At 38.2% G+C, this 19,999-nt stretch overlaps 1 protein-coding gene across 18 annotated transcripts in view; it reads left to right on the plus strand.

Moving 5' to 3' along the window:
* ADD1 (adducin 1) overlaps positions 1-19,945 on the plus strand; it is a 63,776-nt gene extending 43,831 nt beyond the window's left edge. For 4 of the 18 annotated variants that reach the window (XM_027642951.1, XM_027642956.1, XM_027642953.1 and 1 more), the window contains exons 11-18: positions 2,282-2,383; positions 4,230-4,319; positions 4,415-4,432; positions 5,145-5,237; positions 11,006-11,162; positions 12,038-12,412; positions 13,175-13,270; positions 17,430-19,945. In XM_027642951.1, coding sequence (XP_027498752.1) covers positions 2,282-2,383; positions 4,230-4,319; positions 4,415-4,432; positions 5,145-5,237; positions 11,006-11,162; positions 12,038-12,412; positions 13,175-13,270; positions 17,430-17,782 — 1,284 coding nt within the window. In that variant the 3' untranslated portion in view covers positions 17,783-19,945. Of the gene's footprint in view, positions 1-2,281; positions 2,384-4,229; positions 4,320-4,414; positions 4,433-5,144; positions 5,238-11,005; positions 11,163-12,037; positions 12,413-13,174; positions 13,271-14,011; positions 14,047-17,429 lie in introns of those variants that run through there. The other 14 variants (XM_027642957.1, XM_027642958.1, XM_027642967.1 and 11 more) reach the window with 10 other exon arrangements.
* The last annotated feature ends 54 nt before the right edge of the window (positions 19,946-19,999 follow it).

Here is a 19,999-nt window from a genome sequence, read left to right on the forward strand (position 1 = left end):
TAACTGTGGGTCTGATATTTTCTTGGGCGTATACAGAGCGACTAAACTGAAGGCAGGGATGTGCACACATACAACCTTTTGTAATGGTTGACTTCAAACTCAATTGTAGTATTTCTGTAGTACTTTTGGAGTGGTACTGTGTATAGTAGTAGTATGGCTACAGGTGAGTTTTAAAAATATAAATCTAGTACTCTTGAAAAGGAAAAAACCACCACACTATTTTTTCTGGAACACCTCTTAATTCTTATTTATCCCTACAAAACTGCTACACCTCTGAATACACTCAGAGTTCTCTATAGTTTGAATATTTTTATGGAATGATTCCTCAGGCAATGTGTGTACTGAAATACATAGTGTTGTCATATAGAAAATCCTAAAAAACAGAGGAGATCTCTCTCTCTGTGGTATTTTTGTGGTGTTCTCTCTGGTTTAAGAAATTAATAAATACCTATGTTGTGTGTGCTATCAACATGTCACTAAACTGAATTATCGTTTTACCTTGGTTGTAGATTTACCTTGAAGAAATACGGTTTTATTATATTGATCTATTATGATATGGATTTACCTTGATCAAATATAGTTTTGCCATAGCTTAAAGCTATGCAGGTGTGGTGGTGCATCCTCCCCACCCCAGGCCGCACTGAGAAATGCTGGTGATTTTTTTGAGCAACCTTAAAACACTCGTTTTACAACAAAATGTTTGGAGTAGTTTGTTCTTTTCAGTCTCAGCTCACAAAGTAGGTAGTGTATCATATTTGCAATTACCAGTGAAAAATTGAAGCAAAATTTCTTTCTCAGAGACTAGTCTTGTTTAATGATATACTGAAGAAAGAGAGAATTTCATACAGTATAAGAGGTTTGTGTTATTTAAATTTTTTAATGCTTGTTATTAACCTAAAGAAAAGTAGCTTGTTTTATTGAGGTTGTTTTTATATATATGTTTTGACTAAAAACTATCTTTAATAAAAAGCTGGAGTAGTTTTTATCTGAGAAGATAATCATCAGTGAGTATTTCACAGCTCCATGTTCATTCCATTCTTTACTTTACAGTTGCAAAACATTTTAAAATTCTGTTGCTTTTCGAAGTCTGACAGTTTCTGGCTATCTTATTATTTCTTGAAGTTACTCAGGAAAAAACGCATAGCATTTGCTCTAAAAACAGGTTTGCTTTACTGTTCAGTGCATTTTCTATGCAACTGTGATTGGAAATTAGGGCACTAAAAGTAGAGAAAATATATCAAGATAAAAAGTTAGTTGTGCATCAAATTAAACAGAGCCCCATACTAAATGCACAGATCAAATAAAGCAACCTTCTATGAAGAACCCATGAAGCGCTTCAAGCTTGTGTTTGGGATATTTTTGTAACCTTCTGAGCTATGAGTTATAAAATATTCGACATCACCAAACTGTTCCTGTAGGTTGCTGTGCTGGTACAGCTATTTATTTGTGCAGAAACTAATTCTGGTAACAGAACATTTTGCTGAAGTAGCTTGTTTTAATGCAAAACTTTGGTGATGCCCACTCTTGCTTTACAGTACAGAGTCATTCACTAAACCTGGTTAGTGACATCACATTGCTTTTCATACTTCTGTCATCTTATGCTTTAAGTTGGCTTTGATGTTTGTTGGGTACCAGAGGATTGAATCAATGATCTCTCTGTCTCTCTCATGTTATTTTGTAAAAACACTCAGTGCAGAAAATGAAAACGGCAATAGCAGGGTTTTAGAGCTCTTGTCTTAGATCTTGCTGTACTTCTGTTTGGGTAAGGAATAGCATCCTTTCTGAACAAATATGAACTCACTGTGGAATTTTGGATAAAATTGTCCTTAAAAATAAGTAATTATATTGGCATTTTCCTACTCCTGTATGTCTGTTTGTAAAATGAGAAGTAGGTGGTTTTTAGAAACACTGCAGCTGCCAGTGTGGTCAAGTACACAGAAAAACAGCTGAAAAACCCTTTGATCTCTGAATTGCACGTAGCTGTAGTAACAGCATAGTTTTGGTGGCAGTTATTTGCAAGTTAACTGGCTTTCTAATTGCTGTTGTTGTTACTAGCTTGACTTAATAGAATAATTCTGATCTCTAGAAATGTATCTGAAGGTACAGTTTATATTACTGGTGAAGAAAGCAACCTACTATCAGGAACAACTGGAAGAATGCAATCATTGGTTCAGTTCTCTGCTCTGTATAATGCATGATCAACTGTGATGTGAATTTGCTGCTCTGAGTGTCCATAGCCATTACAGCAGTTCTGACTCTGCAACTGTTCTTGATGTTACAGTGGACTAAAGAGGATGGACATAGAACTGCCACCTCTGCTGTCCCTAACCTGTTTGTTCCACTGAACACCAACCCGAAGGAGGTCCAAGAAATGAGGAACAAGGTTTGTAATAGAAGTAAAATAACTTTGTTTTGGTCATCGCTACAATTAAGTTGTGTGTTTGGAATGAACTAACTTAATTGGCTATAGTGAAATTTTGGGGGTTCAGTAACAGTTCTGGTATTGTCCTGTCCCTTTATAACTAAATACTGAAACAATTCCTAAGTGTTCTGAACTAACCTTGGAAAAAGTTGATATTTCTGTCCGCAACATGAAGACTTTCCTTTTTCTTAGACCAGTTGCTGGGTGCCTCTGAAACAGCCAGCCCTGAGTTTGTGGTAGTAATTCTGTTCCCTGAGATCATAGCTTTACATTAATGATCTGTTTTCTTCTTTGATTTCACCAGTTGAAATTGTGGCCCTGACAAAGTAGTCTGTGGATCTCCATATTTTAATGTATTATAGTATGCTGTGATTGTTGCAGTCTTTTTTTTTTTTTGCCTTCAGAACTGCATGTTAATCTTTTTGAAATGAGCTTGCAGGTAATTTTCCAGTTTTCAAATTTCAGGTCTTCTTGTCACCATTTACCAACAGGAAAGCACTGAATGCACTGAGGTTTTTCAATTTATTTCCTTTGAAGTATAAAATATGCCCTGGTATCTTGTTAATACTTAACTTGTTTTGCTGAATTGTTTTGCTGCCTCTAACTGATGGACATATGGAACATGGGAGTTAGCATTATGTCACAGGAAGGGCTGTGTGCAGGGATACTAGCAGGAATACTGATTTGTTCTAAAATAATTTGTATATGGCTGACAGAGCTTATGCTTTTCTTGACTTAGCACTGTAAAATAATAATCACTTGAAATCAGAATTCTGGTGAAATTTCCAAGCAGTTTCTTGGTGCTTGAAACACAAATATTGTTTTATTAAAAATTTGAATGAGGTGGCTAAGAGAAGTAAGACTTCAAATTTTATGCTTTACCAGTGATGAGAAGGGTAGTAAATTAGAAATAAATACAAATGGTTCAGAATGTCCAAGCTTTCTGAAATGCCAAGTATTAATAGTCTGTCTTGTTTGTATATTTGTATGCATGCGGGGTTTTTTTAATAAATCGAATGCCCTTTTTAGTTGTAAAGTAGAAGTCTTTTGGGATGCGTGATTTTCTGCGTTTATCTTGGAACAAGAACTAGAATATTTTAGAAATAAATTTCAAGTCAGTCGTTATGAATTCTTTGCCACTGTAGGATGTCTAATTCAAATTACCTGGGTTTAAAGATCCGGTTTCTCTTCCCATCTTCCGTATGGAAAGAACTGAGAAGTATTTAGGATGCGATAAAAGGGGGGGTGCATTTGCATAAACTGACACTCTGGAGTTCTCGCAGAGAAATTATTTACGTGCCCTTTTGAGAATATGGTCCTGACTAGATCCCAAAATGGAATGTTGTGCAGTGTTTTACAGTAAGTTCTATAGGAAGATGATAACTGTGGTGTAATATCAGTGACTAGTGGCTGATGGCAGAAACCTGTAACTGACTGGTCAGGTACAATACACTTATACAAGTATGACCTCTGTGCTTCTCTGCTCTGCTCACTTTTCACAAACTGGAGTTGTCTATAACATGCTCTGTAGAGTTATACCATGAGCTAGTACTAAAAAGCAAAGGACAACACCTGCTGTGGTACTTAAAAACTAAATTCTGAGAAATGTGATGGAACAGCCAGGAACCTGAACACTTGCCTTCGAGTGGTGTTAATGAGCTCAGCTTCATTTGATGTGTAGGACCAGAGTGCTCAACACTGGTTTGCAGCCTGTTGGCATGTTCACTCACCCCTTTCTCAAATACAAAAATGTGGTCAACTTTTCTCTGTTGTTCATGAGTCTATGTTCTGCTGCTTTCCTTTACAGATCCGAGAGCAAAATTTGCAAGATATTAAAACTGCGGGCCCTCAATCACAGGTTCTTTCTGGGGTAGTTGTGGACAGGAGTCTTGTACAGGTGAGAGTATAAAATTCCTTAAACTATTAACTTAATCTACAATATCCTCTGCTTTCACCTAACATGTCACTATGAAATTATTCTCTAATTGGCAGAAAGTAACTGTTTATAAGGTAAGTCTTAGAGGTAACACCGTTGTCTTTGCAAGAGTGCTCAGGGTCAGAAATGTAGAGGCTTCAGCCATGTAACCCAAGCATGCCTGTGGAGGATGCTTTTTGGTTTTTTTTGCTGAATGTAATGCATGAAATTCAGAAGGCTTTTTTGTATGGATTAGATTCTTGTTCAAAAATATTGGGCTTTGTGACAACTTTGTTTTCTGAGTTGATGTATTTTGAAGTATTAATACTGGGCACAGCAGGCTCACTGTGGGGCAGTAGTGTTTCGTGTTAAATATGGTTTTTCATGCTTCATAATATTTTATTTGAAGAGCAGTTTGGGAAAAAAACTGTTAGACATCAATAAAACTTAAAGCAGTATATCTGGATATACAAAAGACTATAAATCACAGCTCAAAGTAAAGTAAGAATGAGAGCCGTACAGTTACACTGTATAGCTGACTAACTTTAAAGCTTTATATATATGAGTGCTTTAACTGCCCCAGATAAGTATTTTCTGATATACTTTTTAAAGTTTGACAAGTCTTGTCATGACCATATCATTATCCATGCTGGGTGTCATATTGTGTGCATGTCAATTCATTGTCATTTGCAATTTCATCTACCAGTTACTGTTTCTTTGCATGTTTTAGCAAGGCTCACAATGCTTTCTGTTGATGTTTTCAAGCCCGGGCTCGGTTTGCTCTGTTTACTCAATTTACTGTTGCAGGATGCTCCCCTCTCAGACTGTACGGAATCTATTGAAGGGCTCGATCTCACAGAGCAGGCCTTTAGTCCCGCTAAATCTCTGTCTGTTAGAAAGGTACTGCCCTGTCATACTGCTCTAAATACTGTTGTTCACCCTTCATTTAACCTCTCCTTACCCTGACCTTTTCCCTCTGTTAGCTAATGACTTGGCTAGAGAAGAAAAAAGATGAAAATAGATGGATCTCGAAATTATGTATATGCAATGGTACAAACAGTTACTTTACCCTGTTAAAGTGTCTTTTAAGGATTTTGATCTTTTTATTTGTAGAAGCTGGTGAGGAAACACTTCTGATGTTAAGGTGCTGCATATAGTGGGTTTCTTTGTGCATGCTGTTAGTGTTGAATTACTCTAATTTGAGATCAATTTAGAGTTAGCTTAATCTCAGCCTGATTACATCAGTGTAATTCCAAGGATACCAGTGTGTGTTATGCTGACAGGCACTGTCAGCTCTTGATCCCACATTGCTAGACTCTGGCTTCCTTAGAACTTCCTGCAGTTATCTACTAGAGTTGCTAAGTAATGCCCCACACTTCCAAAATCAATTGTTTTTCAGACTTCTAATCATGCTTGTGCTTACATAATATACATTAAATACAGAATAAATTCAAGAGATGTGGGCATGTTGGGGTCAGTCCTTGGGGCTGACTGAACAGGAGCAGCTGCACACTGCAAACAACGTGTCCTCCACTGTGTTTCTTTCCCCAGTTTCAAAGATGTTTCTAGAGGTGATCTAACATGGAAGCACAGTGTGTAAATAAGCATCAGTGCCTCCACTGCTCCAGTATTTTATCTAAAAGACTCTTAAATCTTGGTTTTAGGTCATGCCTAACACCTTATCAGAATAGCTTTCCCATGAAAAAAAAACCAGAATACTTTGAATTACACCATTGTTGAAAACCTCATGGTGTTATAACACTGTCTAGTGTAATGAGCCAGTTTGTGTTATAGATACTTGGATCATACTGAAAATTTAATAATGATCTTTTTCAGATTGCAGTTTGTTTTGTGCATATTGTGAAAAGAAAAATAATAAAATGCCATTTCCAAATTTAAGATGAAAAATAAAATAAAGCCAAATTCTTCCAGGCAGTGCTTGCCTCTTATTCTCTGCTTAATAATACTTTCAAAGTGAAAAATTATTTTTTATAGTCATCCGTTGGATATCACAACACAGGCAGTTTCTTTCATCAGTAATGTATTTCAAATATTATTTTCAAACAATGGCATCACTTTTCTATAAAACTGTTCAGATAGTTTATCTGCATTTTTGTAGATAGCAAAGAACCATCAAATGGTCTGTTGGTTATATGATTTTGCCTAGTAGTATCATGTTAGGGTTTAGATGTCCAAATTATTTGTTTCCATTTTTGTGGTGTCGTGAAAGTGCTTTCTGCCTGAAATACTGTGTAAAATTAGATCACAATGTAAATTACAGGAGTAATTATGAAATAGAAGTGGCCTATTTCATAGACTTTATTTTAATATGTATTGTCACCTGAATGCTTAATAGTTTCCCATTTGGGGGTAAAAACCAAAACCCAAACAAATAACCCCCTCCAAAAAAACCCCAAACCAGAAAATCCAATGAACCAAACAATGGCAACAAAAAAAACCACCAGAGAAATTTCCTAGAAAGATTCTGCCAAGAGCTAGTCATGTATTGTGGAACAAAGGAAGTGTGAGTGATCTTACGATTCCCACATAAACCTCACCTGAAAATTTCAATGAAACTTTTGAGTCCTGTACATCAAAGACTTACAGACTTTTAGGTACCAGATAATTACAAGTTCTCAGTTGACAAATTCTTGGACACTCAGTTACGGTTCAAATAAAAAGTTTCTCTAATTGCAGTAACACTTAGAATGTGTTATGTTTTCAGTTAACATTGAGCTTTATATCAAGTGCTAATCAAACACACTATTTCGGATGGAAAAATCCCTGTTTGTGTACACTATGCATGTACTGCTTTGAGTCTCCCGTGCCTATGGCTGCAGCAGTGAATTCTCCATTTTGCCTTGTCACTTGCTTTGTCCATATTCTGAGAAGTCCTGGCCATGTTGCAACACAACCTCCTTGTGCATCATGTAATTTTATTCCCGTTTAGGTTAACCAAGCTTCTGCTGCAGTCTCAGCTGAACAAGAGGGAATGTTGGTTGTTTGTACCAATGACCATCCTGTGGTCTGATCTAAAATAAAATAAATTCACATGAATTTTCAAGAATTTCCAGTAGAAAGGAATTCACCCATTTCGTGTCTCTTCCTTTAGAATGGAAATTCTGTGGCTTTGTTCTTCCTGAAGAGCCTCTCAATTCTGCCCCAGAGAACCCCACTGGGTTTGAGTGGCAACTTTTACATGAACAGTACTTCAGAAATCTTGGTGTTTTGGATAAAGGCACTGCATGAACGTCAGATTCTGTTAGGACAATTATTATGAACTTACTGTCTGATTGAGAGAAGAATTGGTGTGTAGGAGGTGCCAGTTTTGGTCATATTTTTCCCTGAGAAGAGGGTGAAGTGCTTGCCTGTTAAATAATGCTCAGGTTTGAATTTTTCTGTAAAAGCACGATTTGGTGGAGAAGTTGCAAAATTACATGATTATCTAAAATTTCCATGTAGGAAATATGAGGTCCATGTTTAATATGAAGCTGTATTGTGTATCATTAGCTATAAATTACTTTCCCTTTGGATCTTTTTGGGAGTGTATGTCCCTACAAAAATTTTTCAGTGAGAATACATTCCATTCTTTAATGTAATCTATCCTGTAGTGTTTACAGTGGAGAAAATACTGTTGATATTCGGGTGCTTACATATGCAATCAGACTTCAAATAGTCATCAAAATACTATTAGAATCATCATCAAAATAATACTCGTATCAGCATAATCCAGATGAAATCACTATAACATTAGTTTTTTTCATGTTATCTTGTGTTGAAACAGAATGGGAGTCTTTTTATGGGAATTTATTCCTTCTCTACAGGCTCTGGAAGTAATTCCAGACCAATTTTCTTGTTCAATTTTCCTGAACTTTCATAGGAATCTTCAAGTGGCACAGACAGGTTAATAGCTCTGCAAAATCTATTTTAGTGTCACATTTGACAATTTAAAATATGTCCTATACTGTCTTTTTAGTTATTTATACTTGGTTTTTTTCTGTCCCATATTTCATTTTGTGTGGTATATTTTTATGTGAATTCTTGGAATGCTGCTTTGTGGCCTATTCTGTGAAGTAAAAGATCTCTGCTTCTTTGCTTTGTACACATTTTAGAGTAATCATGTTGCAGAGCTTACCAATGTATCACTATAATTTATTTCCCACATAGACTCAGTACCTCTACTGGTATAATTTTCATTAGTGGCCTGGGAACCGCTTCCATATTACTGATACTGAGTGAAACTGGATGTGTTAATCTGCAGCCAGCAGATCAAAAGTTTGCCTTTCTCGTCTCTTGTATAATTTTTCTGCTTTTATGACAGTAATTCACTTACTGTCCTTGCCTCTGATCTTTTCAATAATGCTTCTCTTGGGTCAAAGCTACTCAGCAAGTACAAATGCTGCTTGCATTGAACGTGAGTGTTTTTTGTGGGGGTTTCATTTTGTTTTGGTTTGGTTTTTTTAATCTGGTAAATGTGATAAGCTTGATTTGCTACTTTTATTCCCAGTAGTTAACAAAGGTACTCCCTGAGGAGGAGAACACATCATGCCAGTGCCCAAGGCATCTTGCTGCTAATTGCCTCTCTTGCTGTTTGCCATCTTTAAATCAACAGGCATTCACTAACATTCTGTTCCATTAGAAGTTGTTCTACCCAGGCATTCTGGATTTAACTTGCAACCTTCAAAGACTGCTAAACATTCCAGGGTTACAATGGGTACTGTGTGTCTTATTCCTCTGTTGACTTCTGTAATCCCAGAAAAGTCTAGAAACTCTGCCTGAGATCAGTGCTTTACAAAGTCCTGCTACTCATTGCTGAGTTTCAGTTAAATCTACATCCTTAATCTGAAGGGTGGGCAGAGTTAGAGAGGGAAATACAAAATTGCCATGGGCACCAGTTTTTTGCCATTATTAAAAGCTGGGACCTGTAGTTTTAGGGGGGTGTTATATTTTCTGCAGAACAGTTAGGATTTGTACAAGAATGGATGTTTCTGTGATCTTTTTATGCGTTATCATGTAAAAAAAGCTGTGAGTATCAAATCAATATTTCATGGAAATAGTTGAGATTTTGACATTCTACTGACATTCTGCATATAAGATGAAGTTTCCTCTTATTTTATGGAGAAACAGAATGATCTGTAATGTTTGAGATGTGTCTCTCCTCCAGTTCCTTTCAGGGTCTTACACTGGAGACTTGTTATGCTGTTCCTTCTTTGGTACTTCTGGCTGGTGTTTGCTTCCTGAGGAGTAGCAGAGATTCTAACAACCAGCTGTTCTTACCTCCCTGGATTGCTCTAGACCAGATTTCTGGAGATCTCTCCTGAGGCTTTCAGAAGTATCTGACTGCTCTTGTCCTCATAACATCTGGACATTCTTGTCTGTCACCTCCTTGGTGCTGACAACTTGTGCAAAGCAGCTCTCGGCATCCAAAACAACACTCTAATTTCGTCAGTTTTACAGTGAAGATCCTGTGCTTGTCCATGAAGTATGGACATGGAATGGAATGTTTGTCTCTTTGTTCAGGCACTGCGTATTTTTGAACTGTGCTTTTTAATGCTTTCTTTAAATATTGGTACAAATAACATTTGAATATGGAGATGACCTGAATCAGTCAGTAACCCCGTACCTGTTTGGTAACGGAATTCAAATACCTCTTTTCAATGATGGTGACAGTCTGGGAATCACTGTGATACGAGGCACAGGCCACATTTCCAGACTAGTGTCAGTAGAGTTCTGTATATCCAATGGAAAAAACCAAATGCTTAGACAAGTCACTTGAGAGATAGAGCAGCTATCTCCAGGCAAGCATCTTCCGTACCCAAACCAATGGCTTTAATCTTCACTATATGGTTAGAGAAGAAAAACTAAAAACATTAGAGAATCTGATGCAGCTGCTTTTGTCCAGTGGAACTTAATGTGCTTAGAATTGCTAATGTTATATTTTTATTTGTATAACTTTTTGTCTGGCTTATATGACAAATGTTATAGATGTAAATATGCTAACTTGTATAAGATTACAGTTAACCTTAATTACTTAAAAATGGCTTGTAATAAACTGTTAATCTGGTGTATACAGAACACATACAAGATGGCTTTTTACTATAACATCTGTTCGGTGTTATGTAGTAGCTGCTAGAAATGGCTTTTCCATCATTAAAAAAATACAAAACAAAACACAAACCCAAAGCAAAACAATAATAATAATAATAATAATAACAATAATAATAATAAAAGACAAAACAATAAAACAAATCACAAACAGAAATACCTGTAAGCTGAGTCCTGTGACCTTTTACAAGTATTCTGTGCCTAGATTGCCATGCAGGTTGGCCTGGTATCATGTTTCTTTATGAGAAACATGGGAGAAAAAGAAACTTGATATACTTTTGTGACTTCATATATAATTCAGCTGGACTGTTTGGCTGCTGTTTGATTTACTCCTTAATGGTGGATATTCCCTGGTGGAGACCTGTTTTCTCCTTTATATTAACCTGCTGTAAATTAAATTAAAAAAAAATCTGTAATAGCTTTTTTTTTAATTTAAGAGAAAAAAGTAGCATTTTTCAGATGATCTCTTTGTTTTGTTTTTGGTTGCTTTGTAGCCTCTGTACTTCTCAGGGTTCTGCAAGTTACCGCTTGATTGCAGATGTATCTTAATTTTCTTTTGCCAGGGAGAACTGGTGACTGCATCAAAGGCAATAATTGAGAAAGAGTATCAACCAAAAGTCATAGTGAGCACAACAGGACCAAATCCCTTCAACAAACTCACTGATCGAGAACTGGAAGAGTATCGCAAAGAAGTAGAAAGAAAGCAGAAGGGACCAGAAGGTTGGTTTCTCTGTGTGTATTTTTTTTGTGCAATAGACTGTAATAACAACAACTATATCACTGATTTGAAGGTGGGTTCTCTGCAAAGGCCATGGATAAATTATCCAGCTTTTGTGTATTTCAGTTTTACCAGTGTGAATTAGAGATTTGAAAAGCATGTTGGAGATAAAATGTCCGATCTAAGTGTTAACTGTGCGTTCTGTAAAATGTATTGATCTCATTCTAAGATTATCCTAGTAGACCAACTAGACAGTAGGGCCAGTTACTGTTCCTATTAGGAAATTGAAAGCTTGAAACTTAAGTCAAAAAAATGTTTTGGTACTGCAAAGTGTTGCAGATTGTTCCACTTTGTTTCACCTGGCTCTGGAGCTGGGCTAGTGCAGGGAACTGGTGGTGCTTTATAGCAGCAACACTGCAGGTTTCTAACTCACTGAAATTTGTGGATTTGAGGAATCCATTGAATGGGGAAGGTACAGAATAACATTTGATTGCTGCTTGGAAATGGAACATCTTGGGCACTTGCCCTAAAACGGACTTTTTAAATTATCGTAGAATTGCGACAGATTTGTGCTGTAAAAAGAGGTCACTGCATCTGAGGTGCCTCTGCTGCTTTACTTCTGTATAATTTTAAGGGATGGTACTTACAACACTCATCTGTTGTGAGGTTTTGGATTTGAGTGATGCAGGAACCAGAGGTGCTCCTTCTCTTGCAAGTGTGTGTTCCCTGCACCTGTTTTTTCGGGATAGCAACGTAGGAGCCACTGTATGTGTTGGGGTCATGAAGTGCTGGGTTGTGTGGGGTGGGATGCTCTCCTGTCATGCCTGTTTAACTGCGTACCTTTATTCTCTCAGTAACAATGCCACATCCTTCTTAGATAAGGTGTCAGAATATGGAGAGACTGTGTTACTGAGACAGACACCAGCTGGGGAACAGAGTACAGTGCTTAGAAATCAGACCATCAGTGAGCAAAACACGACACATAAAAAATCTCTGGATTTGAAAGGCAGATCAAACACCTTTCAAGGAACAGATACGAAGACTTTACAGGATCGTGGCGTATCATCGCTGTCTAAATCTTTAGATAACACTCAGTTTGCTGCTGCATGGGTTTCTTGTCAGACCACGCAGCAAGTCATCCCACATCTAAATGGAGAAGAGCCAGATGGGCAGAAGTCCTCCCATAAGGAATTTCATACTGCAGTGATCAAAGCACTGAGGTCCGATCCTGACCTTTTGGCTGAGGCCTCAGGTATTACTAACGTGGTACAGCTGCGCTTGCAATCCAGGGAACAACCTCTTTACCTACACCATTTGGAGATTCTGTCAGTTGACTCTTATCTGTGGGACTGATTTCACTTTTAATTGTGTAGGTGAACTGTATGGAACAACGTTTTAATGTTGTTCCTGATATATGGTGTGCTCTATTAATGTTTTCCTTTGGATCTAGGGCTGTTTAAAGCTGGAAGCAAGGGGGACCCTCTTACTAATAACTAATACTCAAACCACTGTGAAATCTGTTTGGAATCATATAATTACTGCATGTTTTTCTGATTATCTGTGCAGTCTTCTTTTCTTTCGGGACACAGTTTTGTTTACTCAGAGTTTTAGCAATACAAAGCAACCAAAAGAACATTATCTTGTGCAGGCCTAATAGCATATCCCCTCCCCGTATTTGTTTGTGTCTTCCTTGTGTTTTTTCCTCACAAGTTTTCTTTAGAACAATGTGATAAATCAATTGATAAACAATGACACTATTCGTGCCCTCTTATTGAAAAAAAAAATAGCCCCCAAAAAAGCTACAGAGCACAACTGTGACTTGAACAGTTGTGTTAGTATCAAACTGTCATTTAGTTTTCTTTTGCTTGTTTTGGTATTATATAATATCCTGGCAGAATTTTGATTCAGAAAAATGGATTGGTATCTGGAGTGCATGGAGCAAACAGACACTTGTTTTCTCACATACTGAGAGGGTTTGTTTGCCTTTTTAATTTCTCTTTGCCCACACCTGCAGAGCCTTCAGAAGATGGCAGGCCACAGAAAGAGAGAAGCCCCCCTGATCACACTTCAGCTCGCACTCCTCCCAGCACACCCATTAAAATAGAGGAAGGTATGTTCTTCTGATTTGGGGGCCAGGGGAAACCAGTAACTGCATCCTTAGTGACTGACGCATGAAAGTACATGAACTAGTATCTAATAACAGTAAATTATTACTTGTATTTCATTGTTCTACTACCTAAAGTATACTCCACTGAACTGTAACAGGAGTTATGTTTACAATAATAAAGAAGTGTGCATTAATATAAAGACAAATTTTCATCTCTTCAGAATTGCCTTGTCTCTTGGTGTTTCTCAACTGATTTACCTTTGGTACATCTTTTGTGAGAGAGAATTGCTCTTACGAAATGAAATAGTGTCTGATGGTGAACCAGACACATATCTACATGCTTTGGTAAATCTTCACTGATTGCACATTTCTTAAACATTATTGTACTTGGATTACACCTCCGTAAATATTTTTTCCAACTCAGTTTGAATCTAAATTTGATTATTTGCTCACCTTTCGTCGTAGTTTTAACTAAAATGAGAGCAGGGCCTCTAAAGTCAACAGTTTCCTCAAGAAAGGATAAAATGACAATCTCAAACAGGTGTAATCCAATTATTGTCTTGTTTCCTTTACCTTGTACATTGTATATATCACCTGTCCGTTAGTCTGCCATTCACTACTTCATCTCATTCCGTTTTCTACAAGAATGGTTGCAACCATTCTTCTAACGTAACACAATGGCTGTGATGAATGCATAGATTCTCTACTTGTGCTTTTTTCTTCTTGTGGCTGCGTTACAAACAGGAGATGGATATGCTAAAGAGTACCTGTTACCATAGTAAGTATCATTCCATACTCTGACCTGCTTTTGTGCTATGCTTCACTCTTGCATCTTTGTTTACTAAGGCTTTTGTTGGTTCCGCCTTTTTTTTTTTTTTAAAAAAGCAGGCTTTTTCAGTTAAAATGTTGGTTTCTTTAGTTCTGAATTTCATGAAATTCCAGGTAGTTGCAGATCTCATGTTAAAGTGCACTCCCCCTTTGAGACAGACTGTGAAAGTCACCTTACGTGTTTCCATATCTGTGTGTCCAGTTCCTCAGTTTGAAAAGGAATACTCTGAAGTTGTCTGTGAGATATAGCTGAAACAGCCCTGGAATTTCTGCCCCAACAGTTTGCTGCTGCCCACACAATTTGGGTGTGGTAATGAAATGGAAGAGTTCCTAATCTGTTCCAGTGCAAAAGTGCTACCACTGACATGGATTTAAACTTACCCAGCAGACTTCTGCACAGAAGTGGATATGGAACTATTTCCATGTTTTCTGTTAGCTGCAGAGGAATTCAAATTCCAACCAAGGAACAGCAGCAAGTACTTGGTGGCAGCAACTCCTACAGCTGTTTCAGTTATCTCTGCAGGGCTCCTTCGGATTATACTTTGGAGAAATAAAAATGTTTGTATGTCCTGTTGTATCTGAAAGTCGGTGTGTTTGTCATAGATATGAAAGTCAAACTACATCGTAGACACCTGTGATGTTACTGATAAAGTTCTAAAACCTGAAACTTCTTTCAAACAGAGAATTGTGTTCCACAGACTCTTCTAGTATAAGTTTTCCAGAACAAACATACAAAGCTTATTTTAGAGACTAACTGGAAGTTCACACCATGACATCTTTGATTGGGGGAGGTTCTGTAGAATGACAATGTTCTCTGTATACAGCCTCTTCTCAACTTTGATTCATCATATTCTTTCTATTTAAGTGTAGCTGAAGTCAGTCAAGTGTTTTGTGTTAACTCAGTTATAACCTAGTTGGTATGTTTGTCCACATCTTTGTGTTGAGGAAAAAACCCAACCCCATAAACCTTTATTTTCATAAATAATGTGAACTGTAAACACACACTAGTATTGATGTTACGCTTCAAACACTTAAACCACAGTATATATATAAAGGGAGAACATGAATGTAGAGATGATTATTCTGAAAAAACTTTAGAAATGTTGAGGTACTGCTGAGTTCTTAAACTGTAAATAGGTTTTGCAGCAAGAGATTTTTTTTTTAAACCTTCCTAGTTCTGAAATCCATCCAGCAGAGTAGCAGAGCATTTATGTGTTGTATGCTGGCTCCATTGAATGTGGAATTTGTAAATCTCTCTAATTCTGGTAAAATACTGCCCACAGCAAGCTAGATAAACAGATGTTTGCTTGATTCCAGCATCATGTTAAGCTATTTAATAAGGATGATGGGAAGGATAGCAGTCTTGTATTAATGAGCTATAAACCCATTTATGTTTATTCAATGCTCAGGCCAGCTGGCAAATGCTGTTTGAATGCCTGTAGCTTCCTATTCTTTATTTTGAAGGAATTTCTAATCCCTTTTTTTAAAACTTCTAAGCTTTCTTAAAAAAAAAACCCTGACTCATGGTCCAGGATGGTGCCCGTTCTAAAAATTGGGCAAACTAATGAGTGGAATATAATATTTTTACTTGGAAGGGACCTACAGTGACCATCTAGTCTCACTGCCTGACCCAATTCAGGGCTGACCAAAAGGTAAAGCACGTTATTAAGGGCACTGTGCAAATGCCTCTTTAAACACTGACAGGCCTGGGGTGTCGACCACCTCTCTGGGAAGTCTGTTCCAGTGTCTGACCACCCTCTCAGTAAAGAAATGCTTCCTGAAGTCCAGTCTGAACCATTCCCACACATCCTATCACTGGATCCCAGGGAGAAGAGCTCAACAATGCTTTCGGTTAATTCCTGAAAAGTTAAATGAAATCCAAAAGCAGTGTAGTGGTAGTGAAGAATTGTAGCTGGTGTTTCTTATGAATTTGTGTCTCCCATACATACACAGGCTAAACTAGAGCTTCAGGAGGCAGCTTGTACTGTACATAACTGCTTTCTCTTTTTCGCTCTGATTTAAATCCTGCCTGCATTATAACTTTTAAACTGCTAACTTGTGCATTCTGAGTGTTTGGCACTGGATACTACTGTGTGGTGTTTATTTAACCTATTAGAAGCTCATGGTGCTCTAGGCAAAACATGTTTGTTTCCTAGCAGGTATTCACAGAACAAAGCCCTCTAAAATTTATCAGAGGATTATTAATTCTATCTGGCAGAATTAAAAAGAACACTGTCATTTTCATAGGAAAAATGGGAAAGTATCAAGCATTTTCTGTAAATTCTTGTGAAAGCCTTCAGTCTTTTCAAATTAAAACAAACAAGATTTTGAGAGGGGCAAAAATAGTTGCCTTTCATTTGTGCCTCACAAAGAGCATGGCCTGGATTTTGTTCTAAATTCCTCCTTACGTAACGTCAATGGGAATGATGTGACACAGCTCACGGGACACTGCTCGGAGCAGTGAGGAACATTGCAGGGAACTCCACAAAGTGCTCCTTGTTGAGTACCAAGAGCAGCTTTACACAGAACATCCCTAAAGCACCACAGTGAGTGAGGAAAGTGTTACAATTGAGGGAGGAGTGGTTCAGTTCCCCTTTGGACATACAGTTACCACTGGACTTCTGATGTTCCTTTCTACAGGGTGAGTTTTGCTGTTGGATATCACATACATTAAAAAAACAAGCTGTATTGCATAACCTGCTGAGCTCATTTAATTTGATAAATGACACGGATTTTACTTAGAGGAATCCATAATATTTACTCATATCTTGCGAAAAAAGGGGAAGCCTTTGTCATAGGAAATCATATTTTGAAGCAATATCAGTTAGATCTCATGGAAGAATATTGTGAAAATCCCTGCATTATGGCAAGCCAAAAATATAGAAATTCTTGGATTTGCGTGTGTTGGATCACTGCAAACCAGCAATTAGTTTTATCCCACCAAAAGAAAAAAGAATCAAGGTGTGGAATTGCATAGAGCTCTGTTCAATGCCAATGAAAACTGTGGATTTAATTCCTGCTTTACTGCACTAAAGTCTTGCGTTGCTTGCAAATGTCACAAGTGAAACAGGAGAGAGATCAGAACAGTTACTTTCTTGCTGATGGAATTCAGCTTTATCTGCTCTGTGCTGGGAGCTTAAAAACACACAGAACTTTGAAATATCTTATTTTTTCTGTGCCCAAAGCTGGAGGAGAACAGCCCTATGACAAAGGCTTTTATGCAAAGTAAATACATTAGTTTTTTATAGAGCGCGCTCACCCTCCACTCGCTTCGCTTTCCCCGTTCCAGGGGCACTTACTAAACTGACTGTGTCCCTGTCTGTCCGTCCACCAGAGACACGGCAGGACCAGACCTACAGAGATGACAGTGATGCTGCAACTTTCAAGCAAACCCTCCCAGATCTCACCCCTGATGAGCCTTCGGAAGCACTCAGCTTCCCTCCCTTAGGAAAGGAGGAAGGGAGATGTGACCAAGATGTGCCCAAAAGCCAAACAGAATCACCTGCAGTGGAAAATAAAGAACCCCAGTCCCAACCCACTGAAGAGCCAGCAACACCAACAGCTGAGGAGGGGACAGCAGCTGATGCAGGTAGTGATGAATCTCCAGGGAAGTCCCCATCAAAAAAGAAAAAGAAGTTTCGCACTCCTTCCTTCCTGAAGAAGAGCAAAAAGAAGAGTGACTCCTAAAGGCCAACTCACTGCAGAAACACTGTCATATTTTCAAATCCATTTACCACTAGAATGTACCAGATCGTACTTGAGTGTTTTGTCTTACTATGTAAATGAATGCCACAAGTAATCCAACCAGCCCCTCAAGTTATGGCTTGATTGTTTAAGGTTATAGCCAGAAACTAATGTCCCAAAAGGTGCTAATCCTGTGTGTTCAGCAGCTGCCACAGATCTGATCCCTAATTTGTAATCAAATGTAAACGACTTCTATATGGAAGGCATTGATTCGCTATTTTTAATTTAAAGCCTGCACTGCTTTGCAAAAGAATATAAAAAATTCACAATTAAAAATAAAACACCCATTGCTTACCACTATAAGTGTTCTTTTCCAATATTCTGTTCTAAGTCACAAGTAAATTTCTTCTTAAATTTTGACTTTTAGAGAGGATGCTTTTGCAGTGGTGTTCTCAAAGGGGGTGTATTCTTGAACTGACACGTAAACTTCTGCAAGCTTGTGAGCACAGGCCCTGTTTTGGCCAAGCTTTGAGGCTCTCCACTGCTTCCTCTCTCTCCCTTCTGACTGTTGTAACAAAATGAAGGTGTTTTTCACTTTGTTTTATTTTGTAACTGGCTGGTGAAATCATCTTTGTCTAGGACTGAAATGACTGTGATGTGTTCTGCTCACATTGTGTGTTCAAAGAGCCCAATCTTGGTTTGTTTATTTTCTTTCTAGTGAATTATAGTTTAAGGGAAATCTGTCTTTTGCTCTTGCCTCCCTGAGTCATGTGGTGATTTGGCTGTTAGAAAAGGTTAAAAAGTAACTGAAGTGAAAGTATTTCAGAAGTTTTTCAGCTGGTGGTGTGGAGCATGGGCAGGTGTATTTTGAGCCTTAGCACCGGATTTTTTCACCCTCTTAAAAATCTCTTTGGTGCACATGAAACCCTGCTGTGCATGAACCCCATGTGCGGCCTTTTGTGTTTGTTCCTTCCCACTTATAAAAATGTAAATGCATTACACTGAGTATTTCACCTTGTTTTATAGTAATTATTTTATCTTACAAAAGCTGGCTTTTCTCTAAATCTTTTTGTTGTTGTTGCCAGCAGTAAAGTACAGAAATCCCAAGTAACCTTAAAGGTGTATTTTCACCGTTCGCTATAAATGTTTGTTAAATGTGTAGCATGGCAAATCACTCTCGCCACTGAGTTCACTGTTTCCCAGTTATTGCCATGCTTCTGTCTATCACTAAGTGTAAAAGTAGTTTAAGATCAGGTAGGTCAAGCTTGCGGAATTCTCCGGGAAGCGTGTGCCGTCACCTCGGCCAGAGGCCGGGGGTCAGTGGCCATTTCTGGTTTCTAGACTTTGCATTTCGGGTTTAACAGCAGCAAATCCCAACACCCCATGGGGGTGAGGGCAACACAGTGACTCACAGTAAGTGTCTGTAACACAACAGAACATGGATGTAACCTTTTAGGACAATACTAAATGTTGCAATTGGTAAAATAGCAGAGAACTAATGCCTTACTTTCATGCAGCAGAAAGCGCGGAAGGCCGGGTGGGTGGAGCGGCCGGAGGCAGCTCTGGGTGAGCAGCACAAGGCCTGTGTTGGGCTGGGACGTGCCGATGCCTCGGGCTGGTTTCGGGCAGTGGAGGGGCAACAGCCAGAGGTGGAATTAGAGCTGTCAGGCTTCAGGTGAGAGAAGAGGTTTCGAGGTGGTCCTTGGTACCGTGAGAAGTGTGACGTGGCCTGTTGTGCGACGGGTGGAGGGCAGGTGGGACAGAGCAGTCGGGCACTGGGCAGGAGCCCCGGAACAGCAGAGCTCAGGCAGGACTGCATGGCACGAATGGCTTTCAGCTTCTACTCTAACCTTGTATGTCCTTGTACACTAGGAAGCAAACACCACTTATTTTGCTAAATTGTGTTTTATGACAGGGTCGTAACTAAATGACTAATTGCTGTATGTTTCAGTTCTTTACTGGAGTCCCTCCATTTATCTTGACCACATATGCAATGATTCTTAATTTCTAATTTTGTAGTTTGTTCTTTTAGTTCTTTGTATTTACAATATGAAATGTAGTCATGTACGGTATGGTTACACACTTTAGGGCAGAATAAAGTCCTGTGTTTTTCTTTCTTGTATCATTAAGTTCTACTCACAAATAAAACTCTTGAAAACAAAATCATGCTCTGCTTTCAGAACTTGTACAGTTTTATTCTACAGCTGCAGCCTGTTTAAT

This window comes from Corapipo altera, unplaced genomic scaffold (genome assembly GCF_003945725.1).
Source record: "Corapipo altera isolate COAL_440 unplaced genomic scaffold, ASM394572v1 22, whole genome shotgun sequence".
NCBI classification, from domain to species: Eukaryota; Metazoa; Chordata; class Aves; order Passeriformes; family Pipridae; genus Corapipo; species Corapipo altera.